The sequence below is a fragment of the Doryrhamphus excisus genome, linkage group LG16 (assembly GCF_037039965.1).
Source record: "Doryrhamphus excisus strain RoL-2023G ecotype Guam linkage group LG16, RoL_Dexc_Guam_v1.1, whole genome shotgun sequence".
NCBI lineage: Eukaryota > Metazoa > Chordata > Actinopteri > Syngnathiformes > Syngnathidae > Doryrhamphus > Doryrhamphus excisus.
This window is the reverse complement of record NC_136372.1, coordinates 12,288,669-12,308,085: the sequence shown is the minus strand read 5'-3', so window position 1 is coordinate 12,308,085 and position 19,417 is coordinate 12,288,669. Positions and strand designations below refer to the sequence as shown.

The 19,417-nt window shown below is 40.0% G+C and overlaps 1 protein-coding gene across 5 annotated transcripts in view; it reads left to right on the top strand.

Annotated features, from left to right (window-relative positions):
• Positions 1 to 557: 557 nt before the first annotated feature.
• Positions 558 to 19,417, top strand: part of plppr2a (phospholipid phosphatase related 2a) — a 66,444-nt gene continuing 47,584 nt past the window's right edge. For 4 of the 5 annotated variants that reach the window (XR_009119691.2, XM_058050450.2, XM_078797171.1 and 1 more), the window contains exons 1-2: positions 3,952 to 4,291; positions 14,070 to 14,173. Coding sequence is in view for 4 of the 5 variants with exons in the window: in XM_058050450.2 (XP_057906433.2) it covers positions 14,105 to 14,173 (69 nt within the window). In the remaining variant the exon portion in view is untranslated. Of the gene's footprint in view, positions 578 to 3,951; positions 4,292 to 14,069; positions 14,174 to 19,417 lie in introns of those variants that run through there. The other variant, XM_058050448.2, reaches the window with a different exon arrangement.

Here is a 19,417-nt window from a genome sequence, read left to right as displayed (position 1 = left end):
GTGCTGGGGGACCTTGATGTGGGGTGGACAGGAAGAGTTTTATTTTGTGTGGGAACATAACACCGCTACGTGTGTTTTGTCTTCTTTTGCACGTAAACCGGCTGTAGGCTTTAGATTATTGTGCCTGCAAAGGTCTGGTGCTTGTGTGTCTCACCAAATGTTACAGTAACATTACTGACACTTGTATTTTAGTTTACTTCATGTTAGAATAAAATGTAGATACAATGAATATAGTGTCAGTTATCACCCTTATATCCATTTGCTTAGACAATAGAAAGTGTTTGAATGTGCTGAAGAAGGAATGTTCTCATGATCAGAGACCCCCAGTGACCCCCAGGTTCTGGAGGTGCCTGGATGTGCCAACAGCGACCCTTCAGATGTTGTTGATCCTGCAAGAATGTGTCAAGATAAGAACTCATAAAACAATTAAAGTAATTACTTTCACATACACACACATAGACAAACAAATACAGCTTGTGCAACTGCCTTCCCCCTTGCGCCCCCCCTTAGAGTTGCACGGCCATGTAGTAGGGACCCCCGAAAAGAGAATAAAAAGAGAGGAGCGGCATGTCACTGGGTAGGTTGTTTCACTCTCCTAGCTGTGAGAAACTTTGGATGTTGCTGTCTGTCTCTTCTGTGTTTAAGTGTTTTTACAAGTGTCACAGGAGTTTCAACCTGACACTTAACCATTTATAAGAATGAAAATGCTTAATTTAAGTTTAAAAAAAAAGTAAAAATTGCTGACCTATGCACATTATTTAACAAACTTGAGGCTGTATTCAACCATGAAATAGCATTAGTAGATAGAAATAGTCCTTGTACAGGTACACAAAGGTGTTCTGGTATAAATATTTCATCATTTAAGTTTTCTTTTTGGCGACACGGCGGACTAGTGGTTAGCGCGCAGACCTCACAGCTAGGAGACCAGGGTTTAATTCCACCCTCGGCCATCTCTGTGTGGAGTTTGCATGTTCTCCCTGTGCTTGCGTGGGTTTTCTCCGTTTACTCCGGTTTCCTCCCACATTCCAAAAACATGCTAGGTTAATTAGCGACTCCAAATTGTCCATAGGTATGAATGTGAGTGTGAATGGTTGTTTGTCTATATGTGCCCTGTGATTGGCTGGCGATCAGTCCAGGGTGTAACCCGCTTCTCGCCGGAAGACAACTCGGATAGGCTCCAGCACCCCCGCGACCCTCGTGAGGAAAAGCGGTAGAAAATAAATGAATGAATGAATGAATGTTTTCTTTTTGTTTATTTAAAAAAATAATACTGCCATGCAAAATAGGTCTTGGTGTAATATTAGTGTTTGGAGTTCTTAATGCACTGCCATTCATAAAATATAGCATTTGGTTGACTAGTGGCTATTACTGTCTCTGAAGTAATTTTATATTAATGATAGCGAGGCAAGCGCCCCCAACACAGTGGCTAGCAGAGACACTTGAGGTTAACCTCCTGATTCATTTAGTACACCCCCGGGTGTCAGTGAGCCGCTGCAGTTCACCTGCTGCTAATGTGGCTACGTGCATTATGAAAGAGTGTTGTAGCTCCTTTTTGATGAAAGCTTCCGGACAAACTGGGATCAGATGTCACCTTTTATTTAAAAAGAGGTACATTTGATTTGATTTGGGGTTTCAACTGTGATAGCCTATGATAGGCTGAACTTCAGCAGCCTTCCACAGGATAAATGCAGAGGTCCGCAACCACAGGGCTGATGAGAACTTTCAGAAGCAATGATAAGAATAGGAAATAGTTTTTTTTATTTTATGTCAATTTCATGTAAAATTTGGGATTTAATGATTATTTTCTTGTAAAAAAGCATTCATTCATTCATTTTCTACCGCTTATCCTGACGAGGGTCCGGGGGGGGGTGCTGGAGCCTATCCCAGCTGTCTTCGGGCAAGACTCGGGGTATACCCTGGACTGGTCGCCAGGGCAACAACCATTCACACTCACATTCATACCTATGGACAATTTGGAGTCGCCAGTTAACCTAGCATGTTTTTGGAATGTGGGAGGAAACCGGAGTACCCGGAGAAAACCCACGCATGCACAGGGAGAACAAGCAAATGCCACACAGAGATGGTCGAGGCTGGAAATGAATGCGGGTCTCTTAGCTATGAGGCCTGCATGCTAACCACTAAAAAAATCATTGTATTGTGAACTGTAGCATTGTCCTGTTGAAATGACCAAAACATGAGGGATACCCCCCTTGCAACATCTCCACATCACCAGGTACGGTTTGACACCCCTGCACAACCTGAAGCTCTGAGCTCGGCTATCCTCGTCATCGGGACCGTCAAGGTTATGCGAAAAACCATTCTTCCACCTTTCAATGTCCCATCTTCTGTGCCTGCTTGCAAATTCCAAACAGACAATTATGTGACGTTCAAGGAGACAAGGTCTTTGAAGATGCTTTTTGACATACAGCCAATCGTAACCCCTTTTTTTGAGGGGTCTACAACTTGACTATTGTTCCGTAACTCAGAGCATGTTTAATGCGTCCAACGTCAGCAGCAATGGCGTGCTGCGAGAGGCCTTGCTTATGCAGCGCAAGAATCTGACTGCATTCAAAGAGAGAAAGCTTCTTTTGCCTTTGCCATTAAGAGATTATTACAATGTAAATACTTTAAAATGCCACAAGATTTTGGCTTTTAAAGGCTATGGTCTTACCATTTCACAAGAATACTTAGAACCTCTTTAAGATCCAACAGTGCGTGCTCTTAAAATTGAGATCAGTGGAGTGGATTCTGTTCACTGAATCACTGTTTGAGTCTCATGCATCCTGGAATCATAGTCTTGCAATATGCCAAATAGCATAGAAAACAAACATTACCCAATCATTTTATTCAAATTGTCCTATGACTTCATTTTTTGGTCATGTGATGTTGGTGAACCAAGACCTGACCAACTGAAGCAAGTCCAGATTCTAACGTGTACTGAAGGGACAAGGCATGATGATGACTAATGGTTAGCATGTTAGCATGTTGGCCACAGTCAGGAGATCTGGGTTGGTATCTCCATTGCACATCTCACAACAGGGGCAAAAATAGCTTTGCCCCTCCCCACTATTTGAGAAGCAATACCTTTGGGAAATTGAAATACATTTTTTTTTGGGGGGGGGGGGTGGGTCAGGCAGTAGATCTTCATTGCAAGACCATTAAATATGCAGTGATGTGCTCATAAGTGACTGAACTGGAATTAAAATGAAAATTTGATATCGGTGCTAATGGAAAAGTTTAGGACGAGTCAAAAAAAGTCGGTCAAAATCATGAACGACTCCCGAGGGTCCAAAGAAATGTACTTTGGAATCTAGGGGTGATAGGGTGATAGGGTGATGTATTCTTTTGATTGATGATTCTTTCTTCTATTTCTCATCCTGACCTGTTTGTGCATTCGCCGTAATCACAACTAAACTTGGATACATCGTCTTACCCAAGCACCTGCACAAAAACACAAAAGCGTGATACATGCACTATTGTGATGTGATCTTCCTCTTCCTGGTCTGAGCAAGGGTGTCACGTGTGCTCCTGGAGGGGCAGATCAATAGCCATGTATCATTTACCAACACTCATTGAACTGGGCTGGATCAGTAATCAGTACGGCGGTCTTACAAAAAGCGTATATTTCTAAGGTTCACTGCCTCTCCTTCTTTACACTAATGTTAGGGTGAAGTTCATGTCCTCTTCGTTTCTCACGACACTCGCCAAGAGGCATGAGGAAGAAAGTAAACGGATTGGAGGAGGAGAGAAAGGGGAGCGTGAGGAACGATGGTGGGAGGAGAGATGGACAGTGGAAGACAAGGGGAGGAATGGAGAGGGAACACAAGCTCCGAATACAAATGAGCTGACACATATAATGCATTCCCTCTCTCGCTCACCCCCCCCCCCCCCTCCTCCCCAGCCCCCCCTCTCTCTCCCTCACTGTTTCACACACATACAGATGCACTCTTACTCCTCAGACATGCTTTCCCTCTCTCCCCATTTCTACTGTAGCTGCATTGGACCAAATACTGCCACTTAAATCATTAGTCAGCGCTGGTTTTTGGAGCAAGCTTGTTAAAGGATGCCGTGTGTGTAGTGTGTGCATGTGTGTGTGTGTGTGTGAACGTGCTGCTGCTGCTGCTGATGCACGCCTCCTTCTCTTCATCTCTGAGGAGCTGTGGACAGAAGCTGAGGACGTGAGGAGAGATTTGTCACACTACTTTTACATCATCAACATCTGATCAGACATGGTCACCGCATAGGAATCTGGTACCACGGCGAAAGTCAGCCCAGCGACAAGGTACCCGAGGTAAGCAGGGAATGAGAAGGGAGGGAGCAGGGGGGGGGGTTATAAATGCAGGGATGGATTTCTCCTTCACAAGGGGGAGATTTTAATAGCCAACATGCTTTGGGTGCTGGAGCAGCATAATCTGCATGTGCTATGCAAGTGAATGCTTGACATATTCTGCACTGCAAGTGGGTAACCAAGGATCTGTTTGTTGCATGGCTCTCCCATGATTGTGGAGTGTGCCTGTGGGTGTGTATGATATACTGGGAGGAGTACCTTTCTGTGATATTCAGCATTTCACCACGGTATTCCCCAAACAATGCACAGGTGATTATAAAGCACGATGTTCATGATACTGAGATGTTGAAGAATTTTGGTAATTTTGATGCTTGCTAACTCAATTCAGGTGTACTTATGTTTGTAATTTGCATGATCTGAGTTTTATCATGTTTGATTCCAAAAGATAAGAACGCACCACCACCAGAAACACCCTCTATAATACGTTCCTTTCCTTCCATTTAATATGGGTCACAGAGGCAGAAGCCCAGGATTCCCTGTCTCCGGGCAACTCTTCATGGGAATACTGAGATGTTCCCAAGTCGACTCTGGGACGTAGTCCGTCAAGTGTGCCCTTGGTTTACCCTGTGGTTCGAAGGCATCCGAAATAGCTGGCTCCTTTCAATGAGGGGGACCAGCTGATACCCTCCTGGAGGACGCAGCTCTAAAGCCTTGGTCACAACTGTTTAAGACAAGTTAAGACCTCGACACACATGGAGGACATACAAAGTATTTAAAGGCGTGTTGGCCACACTAATTTGTGGGGTGCACGACACACATAAGAGTCCGTAAGTCAACATTTTGCCCAAACCAGACATCAGCAAAACATTCAAAATTTGTCTTGTGACAAAGAACTTATGCAGTCGGTCTGCTGGTCGAAAATCCGCACATCACACATGTGCCCTCCATTGCTTTTTTTTTTTTGCACGTAGACCGGTCATAGGGGCCTGTACGACCAGTTGGGATCTAGGCTGAAGGGTTAACCCAGCTAGCCTGTAGGACACGTTTTTCCGCAATACTTCCCAAAGCATGTGACCATAGTTTGGGGTTCCCAAGTAAAGAAGCCAAGCTGAGGACCATAGCCTTTCACTTCGAAAAAGTCGAAGGTCTAATAAGCCATCTGAACCGCTTCATCCACAGAGCTCAACATCATAAACACTAAGTAACTCCAAGACATTTTGTGCATGAAGAAAATAAACAGAATTAGTGACAAAAGGGTGCAAGAACTTCCAATAATCCTCTACCAACCTTCCAGAGAACAGGTTCAAATTAATTTTCCATGTTTACAAAGCCCAAATTTTCATGTACCCTCATGAGGATATAGAGTTGAACCAGTGTTTGTCGTGGATTACTGAGAATGACACATCTGCAATTTGAGGGATAAGGGCTCGTTTATTTAACAACAGTTTGAGTAGAGTTCTAAACAATGTGACATGACCAGAAGTTTCTCCTTATAAGGACATCCTTCCATGTATGGATGGACGTGGGGCTTTTGGCAGACACCAAGCTTATGTAAGGGGTACACTTCGAGGGTTTTCTCAAAATATGTTTTCAGAATCGCCTTTATTGTCATTGTATTGCATACAACGAAATTTGAGTGCAGCTCCACAGTACATTTTGTAGAAAGTAAAAATAAGAATAAGGAAAAGGATAATAATAAAACAAAGAATAACAATATAAATATAAAAGTGGCAGGTGCTGTTCAAAATAAGTGTAAATATATGTACATGAAAAACAATAACCAATGCAGTAACAAGATGTAGAATCGCAGTAACCAAAATGCGGAATTTTAGTAAACAAAATGTAGTATTGCACATATTCTACCTGAGTTTCACTTGAATGAATGAATCTTATTACACATAAGTCCAGTATTGCACAATTTGAAACTTATTGTACATAACAGTGGCTGCACGGCGGTCGAGTGGTTAGCACGCAGACCTCACAGCGAGGAGACCCGAGTTCAGTTCCACCCTCGACCATCTCTGTGTGGAGTTTGCATGTTCTCCCCGTGCATGCGTGGGTTTTCTCCAGGGACTCCGGTTTCCTCCCACATTCCAAAAACATGCTAGGTCTCCAAATTGTCCATAGGTATGAATGTGAGTGTGAATGGTTGTTTGTCTATATGTGCCCTGTGATTGGCTGGCGACCAGTCCAGGGTGTACCCCGCCTCTTTCCTGAAGACAACTGGGATAGGCTCCAGCACCCCCGCGACCCTCGTGAGGAAAAAGCGGTAGAAAATGAATGAATGTACATAGCAGTGAGGTGTGTATTTTAGTAGTGCACAAATAAGTAATGTTCATTTATGATTGTTCATTGCAGTGATGGCTTTGGGAAAGAAGCTGTTCTTAAGTCTGTTTGTCCGGTTTTAAAAGAACAACTGTTATAGAACCTCAGGTCAAATTGACTAAAATAATTAATATATAATTATAGCTATAACTATAACTTTTGGGGGTCCCAAAACCCCCCAAACAACCAAACCTTGTTTATATCCCTGTGTCCTGACACGAGAAGGCAGTAAAGTACAAACATCATTGATGACATTGCTACAGTTCAAATTTGTCGTTTTATGATTAAACCGGGTGTAGCCTATTTGCATATCTTGTCATAATCTAAGCTATTAAAGTTTAGTTTATTGAGATTTGACTGTCCAGTCCAGAATACAGTTTACAGTGTACTCTGTGGCCAAGGTCAACTTTGGAAGACTTGAGCTTTACTTTAGAAAAACCTCTCTAAAATACACAGTTTCTATCGTGTCATTATGATAAATTTGATATTGGACTAGGTAGGGACTCAAGTTATGGCACTATTGTGTTTTCCAGTCCATACAACCAAACTAGATATTTTGAAGGCACTTTTTTTTTTTTAAACAATATTTCTTGTCCGTGTATACAAATTCCTATTACTCGGTGCCAGTAGCACCGAGTAATAGGAATGAACATATTTTTGGTAGATCTTGGACTGGATTTATGGTTGTGACACCAAACAGTGCAGACACTCACTATAAAGCAAAGAGCCATTTTCCACTCCAGAAATGCTCTGCTCTCTTGAATATTTAGGTTGTGGCATCGCTTGACATGAAGTGCACTGAAACAGAAGAATGACTGACTGACTGACTGACTGACAGTTGGCACTTTCATGCTGCACTACTGCACCTTCCCTTGTTCTACCGATTGTGGATTTATTCTTCAATGGTGATGTGAACTGTACGGCAAGGTTCAAATAACTTGAAAAGCAAGCAATAGCTGCGTTGTTGTGGCAAATGGGTTCTGTGTGGAAGGGTGTATTTGCTCAAATAACAAGCGTATGTACTGTATATGTCCCGGGGCACGGTGATGGACTGCAGAGCCAGAAGAGAGGGCATATGGCTGCCTGGGTTGCTTTGACTGGGAGTCCTTGGAGCGGCATGGGACTCCAATGTCCTGCCTTCGACATTATGCATGTCCACTAAAGAGCCGCATTTCCCTCTGCAGCTCCATTTACTGCTTTCATAGCCACCTTTTTATTGGTAATGTATATATCTAGCCAACTTTGCCTCTGTTGACAGGTTAGTTGGACTTTTTCTGATTTGATGTACAGATTGTATCAGATTAAGCTTCCTTTTCACTTTGCCTGCGCTTATCGGATTAAAACCATCTGGAGTGATTTTCAATCTGCATAACATTCTCAGGAAATCTGCATAGGGTTTTACACCAGATTTCAAAGTACATCAATAAGAACAAGCAAAACTGAGCTCATACAGTCAAACCTCAGTTTTTCAATGGCCCAGTTTTTGTATGATTCCATTTCAGACAAAAGAAATTGGCCAATTCTTGTACACTGTCTTGGTTATCAAACAATATTGACCATTACAATATTGTATTATGCCCTTTGGCAAGATGGATCATGTGTTGTTAATTAAGACTTGGAGGACTAGTCCTAACATTGCTTGTTTATTCATTACTGGTTCACACAACAAACCAACACCAAATCTTGCAATGCAGTCGCCCCTCGTCTATAGCGGTTAATTGGTTCTAGACTCGAGTGCGATTAATACATTTCCGTGATATGGGAAAAGTATTGGAACAAATTAATAATTAAAACCGTGGTGCTCCTGAACAGTAGTCCGTTGTTTCTTGAAGTTAGAAGGTTCCCGACCTGACCAGGAATTTTTGCAAATTCCTTAGTTATGAATCAAATATTTTTGTAGTAATACATAGAATTTTATGCAATGTATTATGACAGCTAAATGAATGGGATGTTTTATTCCACTGCTTTAAGTGATTATGCTAACCAGCCAGTTTAGTTTAGTGAAAACAATACAACAACAATAGCTACATATGTACAATATTTTTCCTTTACAAAGATAATATTGGTAAGATATAAGATAATATATATGATATTAAATTATTATTAAATTATTATGCTTATTTTTCGGCCATTTGTATTGAGTTGTGGACTCCTATAGAGCAGCTACACATAACCAGCAGAAAACCTTTCTAGATCTTCCAGAATCTGCATCTATTCAGGCTGTATTTCTTTCCGCCTCCAGGCACACCCACTCTGACTGACTATTGGGGGAGGGCGGGGAAAGTAGAATACCTTGGCAGAGTTACAGCACACGCCCATATAAGGAAGCCCGCCAATCTGTGACATCACACATCGCCAGTGTTAGAACGCCCTCTGCAACAGAGCGTTCAGAGCCACCCCAAACTTCTTTCAGGGCTCTTTTCCAAATGCACAAACCTCATTATCTGAAATTTTGGGATTGTTTAACACGAGAATACTACATTCAAACTACTTTTATAGGTCAAAGAAGTGGAAAAAGCATAATAGGTCCCCTTTAATGGAGTTGTGGTTTACAGTGGCCTTTATCATATTGGCATACTGTATGTTTTATATCACAATAAATACTACACAGGTCTTAGCACAGTACGGTATATACAGTATATATCTCTGACTATATATGCAAATATGATGAGACAACATATGATACGGTTGTAGTCAAATATTAAGACTTTTAGTCAGCATATTCACTAGCTTTGAGCCTATTGATAATAATGTGCTTCTAAATATGCTCCAGTCGGATATTCCCTACTTCCCAGCAGGAATGCAGCATCTAAGTCAGAAATAACACAGAGATGAATGCCATAAACAAAGCATCCACAGAAGGACTGGATAATATAATGCATGAGAGAGAGAGAGCTACAAAATCCAAAGGAAGGAAAGGGACGAAGATATAAAAAGGATTTTTGTTTGTACTGCATCGTCAAATGTTACTGCAGTCGTCCTTCACGCTCCTTTTCGAAAATCAATTATTAATCAGCTCTTGGTGTTCCATGGTGACGGCTTTCCTTTTCGTTGGTGCGCTGAAGGCAATTCTACTGTATTCTTTCTGCCAGGAACTGTATGTAACTAGATCTTAAGCAAGTCTTGTGTTTTCAGACCAAATTATGTCTTTAATTTAGTTTTATGGGAGTAAGGTCCTCACTATGAAATATCGTAACACAGAACACCGTAAACTGAGGACCACCTGTATGGCTTTGGATAAGACTTAAAGGGTCCCAGACATGATAGAGTAAACAAAGGTTTCTGGATATTTTTTTCCAAAATAGTATTCATGCTAAAACGATGTGTTGCTGCTGGATGTTCATATTATCAGTCATACTGTAAGTTTGTTTTCTTTTCCAAAAGAGCAAAGTTTAAGACTAAATTGGACGACGCAAGTGCAGAGACAGATACGCACCTCATGTTCTGTTCTAGAAACCTTTATCTTGAAAGTACAGCGTAAACGCATTTTGAAAACGGATTCTATCCCATTGCTACACAGGAAAAAGACAAGAACGACGTCAAAGTTGCCAAAGAACATAGTAAGTCTCTTGTTTACATAGCGACACGGCTGTAATTATACATGTTATATGAACATGTTTTGACAGTTGGCTGTGGCGGAGGCAGCTGTGGTTGCAATGGCGACAAATTTGAAGTAACTCAGGCTATAAAGACAACAAGGACAAGGATAAGAGTAATTTACATTTACCATTGTGTGTTTTGAAGGCAACAGATCTTCATCTCTAAGGCTCAAGTCCATGTTTTGCATGATCTCCAAATGTTTCTCCCTTCTTTTCGCCTTGAAAATTATGGACACATCACTCACATCTTGGCTATAATCACTGTAAACACCATCTGTCTCGTACATCGCTATGTTTGTGTAGCTGAGTGATAGTACTCAGCTATCTGTACTTCAGAAACACAAAATATTGTCGACATACTCAGGGATTGCTTTGCAAATACTTCACATAGTCATTTGTGACTGAAAATAGTTTTCGGATTCTTAGTAATATTCATAGTAATATTTTCATTAGCCACGTTTACATGAGGAGATTTCTCTTTTTCAGAATGGAATCTTTCCGAATGACGTACCAGAAAACTGTGTATACATGGAAAGGAATATTCCAATCTCCTGTCTACATGCACCGCTATAATCAAACGGAATAGCCAATGGGGCATGCGCAGTAAAACGTAAACACATCACGTGACTCATCAAAGATGGCGGACGAGAGTGTGATTACCACGGTTGTTGGGACAGTTGCTACGCTTTTTTTTAAAGCAGCAACTTGAATGTTCAGTTCTTTTAAAGTTTGTTTCAAAAATGAACTTTGTGTAGTTCAGTGATGACTGCTTGCCGCCATTTTCGAAACTGGAGAGATGTCTGCGTGTTAAGTCACAGCTGAAAGAACACACCCTGACAACTTTCCGATTGAGTGGGTACAAGATACCTCAATCGGACTGGGGAAAGGAATATTCCACCCCTGTGAATCCGATTATATACCGGATTGGCTCTTTTCTTTCGGAATGAGGTGTATACAAAGGTTACATTCTTTCCGTTTGAGCAAATAACCCGAATGGAATTGGAATATTTGGGTCCATGTAAACGTGGCTATTGATAATTCAAAACTGAGAAAGGCTTAGAGCGAAATTGTACCCCATAATATGTAGGACAGCTCAGAAGTCCACCTGCACATCAGTAGGGAATGTAAAAGATTTATCATTCCAATGAAACCCCCCCTGGTTAGGTGTCCTACTTCTATTTCCATGATCAAAGCTTCTCCCACTCAACTTTGGTCACGTAGGACATCTCTCCCAAAACACAATAGCCACACCACCAACTCATACGTGTACTTTCTCAGCTGGTGTCCCTAACTTTGAGAGAGAAGCTCTTTGTGTGGCCTCCCACAGCGAGGAGGAGAATGTCTTCAATGCCTCATCCTCTTACACCATCTCTTCCCGGGATGAAATTGTCATTGTGACTGAAATAAGTAAGAATGATTCCTGCCTTCTGTTTTTTGATACCTTGATCTTTTGGTATCTAGGCGCACGTAACACACACACACACACACACGCACACACACACACAGACAGTCACATTGTGCAAATAATCCTCTCTAAAAGCATTCTAACATTGTTCCGAGGACTGCTAAAAGCTTGGCTTCATGCCTTATTCATCCTTCAAGCCTATTCCTTCCACTGGCGAAAAGAAGAGATTAAGAGCAGGGTTGGTTGTCGTTAAGACACCATCTGATATGGGTGCAAAATCCATACTTGTGCTTAAACACTATATTGTATTTTTTAAATGTGCAAAAACAATGTGTTATTATTTTGTGGTTTTGACATTAACATGGATCGAAATATGAATTTAAATCCCATATTATACTAATTTTAATACTATATAGTATGTCTATACAGTATGTGTATATACTACATATCACATTTTGTCCATAAGTAACTAAGAATTATTCACACATAATTTCTTTTCAATAATAAATAGGGCCGAGCTGCACGGTTGAAAAGTGGGTAGCACGCAGGTCTCACAGCTCGGAGACCCGAGTTCAATTCCATCTCTGTGTGGAGTTTGCCTGTTCTCCCTGTGCATGCGTGGGTTTTCTCCGGGTACTCCGGTTTCCTCCCACATTCCAAAAACATGCTAGGTTAATTGGCCACTCCAAATTGTCCATAGGTATGAATGTGAGTGTGAATGGTTGTTTGTCTATATGTGTGCCCTGTGATTGGCTGGCCACCAGTCCAGGGTGTCTCGGCTGTAGACAGCTGGGATAGGCTCCAGCAACCCCTGCAACCCTCGTGAGGATAAGCGGTAGAAAATGAATGAATGAATAATAAATAGGGATGTACTATGTATAGGGGTTTCAAAGTCAATCATACAGGGGACCAAAACTACTTTAAGTGGACATTACCCCCCACCCCACCGCACCCCCCTAACCTTGTATCTTCTTTATTATTCACCCTGAAATGTTTAACACTATATTTCTCCATATTGAAAGTGGCATGGTACTATGTCCCAATAATCCATGCAGAAAAAATAGCCAGATTTTTAGAAAGTGTCTTAATTAGCACAGATGAATAGATCAGTAAGCAGCCTACATGTCTTTTATCCCTGTTCCCTGGGCGTACCGTGCAAGTTGGGAGACAAATGTGCATCACGGCTGGTGAATGTGTCTTTATGTCGGCATAAATTACGCAGATTGCTGTTAGCACTTTGTTTGATAAGGTCAATGATGTGGGCCAACTTGATGCTATTTTCCAAACAGTTCCGCGGGCCAGATGAAATTGCAACATGAGGTTGTTTTGGTCCCATGTGTGATCTACAGTAACAAAAAACAGCACAAAAAGTATATATGTAAATAAGTAACAACAATCTTTATCATCATTTTCCCCATGGGGGTCGCGGGTGTGCTGGAGCCTATACCAGCTGTTTTCGGGCGAGAGGCGGGGTACACCCTGGACTGGTCGCCAGCCAATCACAAGGCACATATAGACAAACAACCATTCACACTCACATTCATACCTATGGACAATTTGGAGTCACCAATTAACCTAGCATGTTTTTGGAATGTGGGAGGAAACCGGAGTACTTGGATGCATGGGGAGAACATGTAAACTCCACACAGAGATGTGCAATAAATTCATTCATTCATTCATTTTCTACTGCTTATCCTCACGAGGGTCGTGGGGGGTATAAACTACTGTATTTTCTGGACTATAAATCGCACAATCGTATAAGTTCATTTTTATTTGTATTTGTATTTGTATTTGTATTTGTATTTGTATTTGTATTTGTATTTGTATTTTTATTTTTATTTTTATTTTTATTTTTATTTTTATTTTTATTTTTATTTTTATTTTTATTTTTATTTTTATTTTTATTTTTATTTTTATTTTTATTTAATTTTACTACTTGACCAAAACAGACATTATGTCGTCTTGGAAGGCAAGTTCTAACATTAATAAAATAATAGAGAACAAGCTAACACAAAAAATAAACAACAGAAAAGGTGCCCAGTGTTTATGTGACATAACCTGTTTTTTTTTATTTTTTTTTTATAACGCAATCGAGAGTATAAGTCGCAAGAACAGCCAACCTATGAAAAAAGAGTGTGACGTATAGTCCGGAAAATATATAATATAATATAAAATATTATATTTTTCTGGGTCTCGGAATGATATATGTCCTTCAGACACATTGGTCTTTAAGATATAAAATATGTAAAGCAATTTCTCAGACTGCAAAAGGCAGATAGCATAATGACTTCCACACTCATAAAATATGAATACTCAATTTAAAAAAATGTATAGAAATACTGGACTGAATGAAATAGAACACCATTGTATTTCCACAGCTCATTTGTCTTGGTCAGATTCCACTTAATCTTTCCACTCAGGACTAATTTGATGCTCTTTGCTTCTGGATTAGGAGGAGTTGAGAGGTTGAAGAATTTACACAGAGGCATGGCAGCGGAGGAGAAGCCAGGTGTGAAGAGCAGCAGCTCCATCGTTCCCTGTTTCCTGTTTGTTGAGGTAAGAATCCATGTTCATTCCCAACATGGGATTAAACAGTGTCACCTTGATCACAGTTCTGTATTATTATTATTTTTTTATACAAATGCGAGTTCGGTCACGTGACAGAAGCCCTTTTAGCTTTTAGATTTCCATCTGCAATCTCGGTGTTAGTAATGAATATTTCACTGTGATCTGTGGAGTTGGGGACAGCTCGACAAACACGCCGCCTGACAATCCCTCTTGGCATTGCACATCCCGCCTTGTTACAACACCGGGAGCAGCTGAGGTGTTCTGAAGTGGCTACAGTTGTTCTGTGGCGTGTTGAGTGTTTTTCCAGCATGTTTGCGAACAACATGATTCAAACACAAAATATGACAGAAAAGCTTTTCAGCAGATGTGCTGTGATGCTTTGGAAATGGTTCTCTATTTTTTAACAGTGCATTTTCCATATGGGCTTTTTGTGGGCTGGCAAGATTTTACCGTGAGAGGCAGTGTCAAAAACTCATAAAACATTTTGAAACGGCGTCACTAGCCATGCACCATACAGGCGTTTGACCACAAGTGGATTATTTTCATGCTTTTATTGCAGGTTTGAATTATGTCACAACAGGCACGAGCATCCTGAACATGAGCTACTGCTACGCCAAGCGAAACCTCAAACACCAAACTCCTGTCTTTGTTGCGCTATCGTGAGTCAGTGAAACTAGAGTTTTGGTCAACCCATGATGAGTCAGTAAAATTGTAATATTTAGGGAAATTCGGGTCTTCATCAACCCATGAGTCGGGGAAATTTGAGTCTTCGTTTTGAGTCTTTATCAACCTGTGAGTCAGTGGAACTAAGTCTTTGTTAAGCACCCGTGAGTCAGTGAAACTGTAGTTTTCGTCAACCCATGAGGAGTCAGTAAAATTTTTACATTTAGGGAAATTCGGGTCTTCATCAACCCATGAGTCGGTGAAACTTGAGTCTTAGTGTCGAGTCTTTATTAACCTGTGAGTCAGTGGAACTTGAGTCTTTTTTGACCACCCATGAGTCAGTGAAACTCCAGTTTATGTGAGTCAGTAAAATTTTAATATTTAGGGAAATTTGGGTCTTCATCAACCCATGAATCGGTGAAACTTGAGTCTTAGTGTTGAGTTTTTATCAACGTGTGAGTCAGTGGAACTGAGTCTTTGTTGAGCACCCGTGAGTCAGTGAAACTAGAGTTTTCATCAACCCATGATGAGTCAGTAAAGTTTTTACATTTAGGGAAATTCTGGTCTTCATCAACCCATGAGTTGGTGAAACTTGAGTCTTTGTGTCGAGTCTTTATCAACCTGTGAGTCAGTGGAACTTGAGTCTTTTTTTTTGACCACCCACGAGTCAGTGAAACTCCAGTTTATGTGAGTCAGTAAAATTTTAATATTTAGGGAAATTTGGGTCTCCATCAACCCATGAATCGGTGAAACTTGAGTCTTAGTGTTGAGTTTTTATCAACGTGTGAGTCAGTGGAACTGAGTCTTTGTTGATCACCCATGAGTCAGGGAAACTAGAGTTTTCGTCCACCCATGAGGAGTCAGTAAAATGTTTACAATTAGGGAAATTCGGGTCTTCATCAACCCATGAGTCAGAGAAACTTGAGTCTTAGTGTCGAGTCTTTATCAACCTGTGAGTCAGTGGAACTTGAGTCTTTTTTTTGACCACCCACGAGTCAGTGAAACTCCAGTTTATGTGAGAAATTTGGGTCTTCATCAACCCATGAGTGGGTGAAACTTGAGTGTTCGTGTTGTGTCTTTATCAATCTGTGAGTCAGTGGAACTGAGTTTAGGGCTGCACGGCGGTCGAGTGGTTAGCACGCAGACCTCACAGCTAGGAAACCTGAGTTCAAGTCCACCTTCAGCCATCTCTGTGTGGAGTTTGCATGTTCTCCCCATGCATGCGTGGGTTTTCTCCGGGTACTCCGGTTTCCTCCCACATTCCAAAAACATGCTAGGTTAATTGGTGACTCCAAATTGTCCATAGGTATGAATGTGAGTGTGAATGGTTGTTTGTCTATATGTGCCCTGTGATTGGCTGGCAACCAGTCCAGGGTGGACCTCGCCTCTCGCCCAAAGACAGCTGGGATAGGCTCCAGCACCCCTGCGACCCTCGTGAGGATAAGCAGTAGAAAATGAATGAATGAATGAGTTTTCATCAACCCATGAGTCTGTGAAACTTGCGTCTTCGTGTCAAGTCTTTATCAACCTGTGAGTCAGTGGAACTTGAGTGTCTGTTGAGCACCTGTGAGTGGTAGCAGGGGGAGTAAGTGAATACCCGTGAGTCAAAATTTGGTCAAAATAATCATGAGTTATTGATGACTCGGACCACTCTACTGTGTAGTACTGAACAATGTTTGTTTTGGCGGATTGTGTTTTGTAATACCAAAAAGCCGACCAATCCCAGCACCAATCTCAGCACGTGATGCAAGTTCAGATCTCGTAGAGATGCACGTCAAGCTCTCCTTGAGGGTTTGGAGGGGGAGGAACGAGACGGCTAATGCATAATGAAAACATAATGAAACCTTTAGTGTCACATCCCTCAATTTGTACACCTGCAGAATATTAAAAACTGGTCGTTACCTGAACACCTCAGCTCTCAAGGGAGGGACTGAGATACCATAGCAAGGCCGATCTGCCGCACCCTTGTGTGTCTGGGGAAACACTGGCCCCCCTTGGCTCTAATACACTCTGATCGCTCTCCATTAGGCCACTCTGTCGTGTGCCTCCCACTCATCAGCTCTCAGACCTCAGGACTGAGTCAATTCCCTGGCTTACTCAGCATTGAAGAGCAAGTGTGTGTGTGTGTGTTACAAGAAAGCATTAGGGACTATTTTTAGCTTTCATTTTTTATTTGGAGACATCCAACAACAAAATGGGGTCAAAGGGGAAAAGCCCTGTACATATAATAAAGTTTGTTTTCCTTCTGTGCATGTTCACTACATTGTTGAGTTATTTGGAGTACATACATATTAAAGTAATCCATCAAATTAGACCTGTGTGGCCACCAGAACTAGTGATGTACGTATGATACCATTGTTTCCAATCTGATATGAGTAACATTCAGGCTGGTATCTCATGTGTCTCGGAAATTTGAAAAAGTAGTGCATTACATACCATTACTTATTTACCATCACATAAATAATAAAAAAGACATTTCATTAATTAAATGTGTTATTATTGTTATTTCATTAAAGAAATTACAAAAAATATTTATAATACAACAGTATTTAATACATTAAATAAGTAAAACAATTAATCACATCAATAAATTGATAGTTTTGTAATTAATTAATATCATTTATTTATTTTAAAACCTGAAGTTTATTGAGGTAGCGGGATGATACACAGAGTAAACAATTAAAAAAATAAAATAAGCAAAATTAAATCAATTAAAATGAATGGTTAATTATTAACAAAATAATAAAGAAGACATTTCATTCATTAAATATGTATTATTATTATTATTATTTTATTAAATAAAAAAAAATATATAATACAACAGTATTAAATACATTAAATAAATAAATAAATAAAATTAATCATGTCAATAAATTGATAATTTTGTAATTAATAATGTCATTTATTTATTTTAAAATCTGAAGTTTATTGAGGTAGCGGGATGATACACAGATATAGTAAACAATAAAAAAAATTAAATAAGCAAAATAAAATCAATTAAAATAAAAGATTAATTATTAACAACTCTGTTATTATTATATTATATTATTAGAATAGTATTATTAATTTGTGAATCGATGTTAGAGCACGTTAGTGCACACAATCAGGAGATTGGGAGGATCTGGGTCGAATCTTTAGATCCGAGCATCTGTGTGGGGTTTGCATGTCCTCCCCGTGTACGCATAGGTTTCCTCCCATATATTCCTCCCGAATATATGCGTGTTTATGTTATGCTATATGCATGTTCATTGGAAAGTCTAAATACATTTCCCAATAGGTATGAATCGTTTGTATGTACGTGCCCTGCAATTACCTCGGCTGTCGCCCAAAGATGGCACCAATATTGGCTGCTCTTTTGGTCCCAACCGCTCAACTGTTGCGATTATCATTGAAGATTGAAGGGTCAAGGATTTTGTGCACTGTTGTGAGGAAATCTTTTATTCCTGCATTTATTTCATATATCCTTTTATGTGTTATGTGTACATACTGTAGGTAGTGACTTATGAGTTAATATAGCTACAGTATAAGCGCCTATACTTGCACTAAAGCTCAACTTACATCACAGTTGAGGACCACCTCTATGTGGTAAATGGCAACAATTCTTATTAATATAATTATTAGCATCATACACAAATATTCTAATGGAGTAATAACAGTGAATACACTATAGGCAGACATTGCACCAATATGCATTAAGCACAGATTCCATGAAATGATAGAACAAAGTCATGCTGCCAATGGACACCACGTGTCTGGATGCGTCACGCTGAGAAGCCAAGTGTGAAGAAGCCTGCTACACTCTGCTCTGGATGCCTTAAAAATGCCTTAAAAACACAGCAGAAGAAAATAAAAAGTCCAAAATAATGTAACTGGAGAGTAGAAGGAGTTGACCTATCCGGGATATAATGTGTTTGTGTGGAGGAGAGATGACAGTGACAGGGACCCATACCAAGCTACAATGACCTGCAATTTTCTTTCGCCCCACACCTCATCAGCAGTTTCCATGGAAACCAATCAGCTAGACTCATTCCCCGTCTTTGCTCTCTTTCGTCGGAATCCTTTCATTCGCCGTGCCCTAATCACAAGTCACAACCTTTTCCATCAGCGCTACCCAGCTCAGCCATGTTGTTCTGCTTTTCGCCTCCATTTTGCTTTTGTCTTATTTCGCTTTTCTTCTCCATTCTTTATCGAGTGCACTGTCTCACATATAGAAACAGCTTCATTTCATATTTATTATCACATTTCCAGCACAAGTGGACATGACACTAATTATGTTTACTTAATATTTGCTTGTTGAATGAAAGTAACTATATGCTTCAATTAATAAATAAATATTATATTAACAAGTAAAATAAAATAAAAAATATATACAATGAATAAAGATTTATACAATGAATAAAATATATAAAATAAATAAAAATAAAAATAAAAATAAAAATAAAAATAAAAATAAAAATAAAAATAAAAATAAAAATAAAAATAAAAATAAAAATAAAAATAAAAATAAAAATAAAAATAAAAATAAAAATCCTGATGAGAGAAGGCTTAAATATAATCCCTGTATATTTG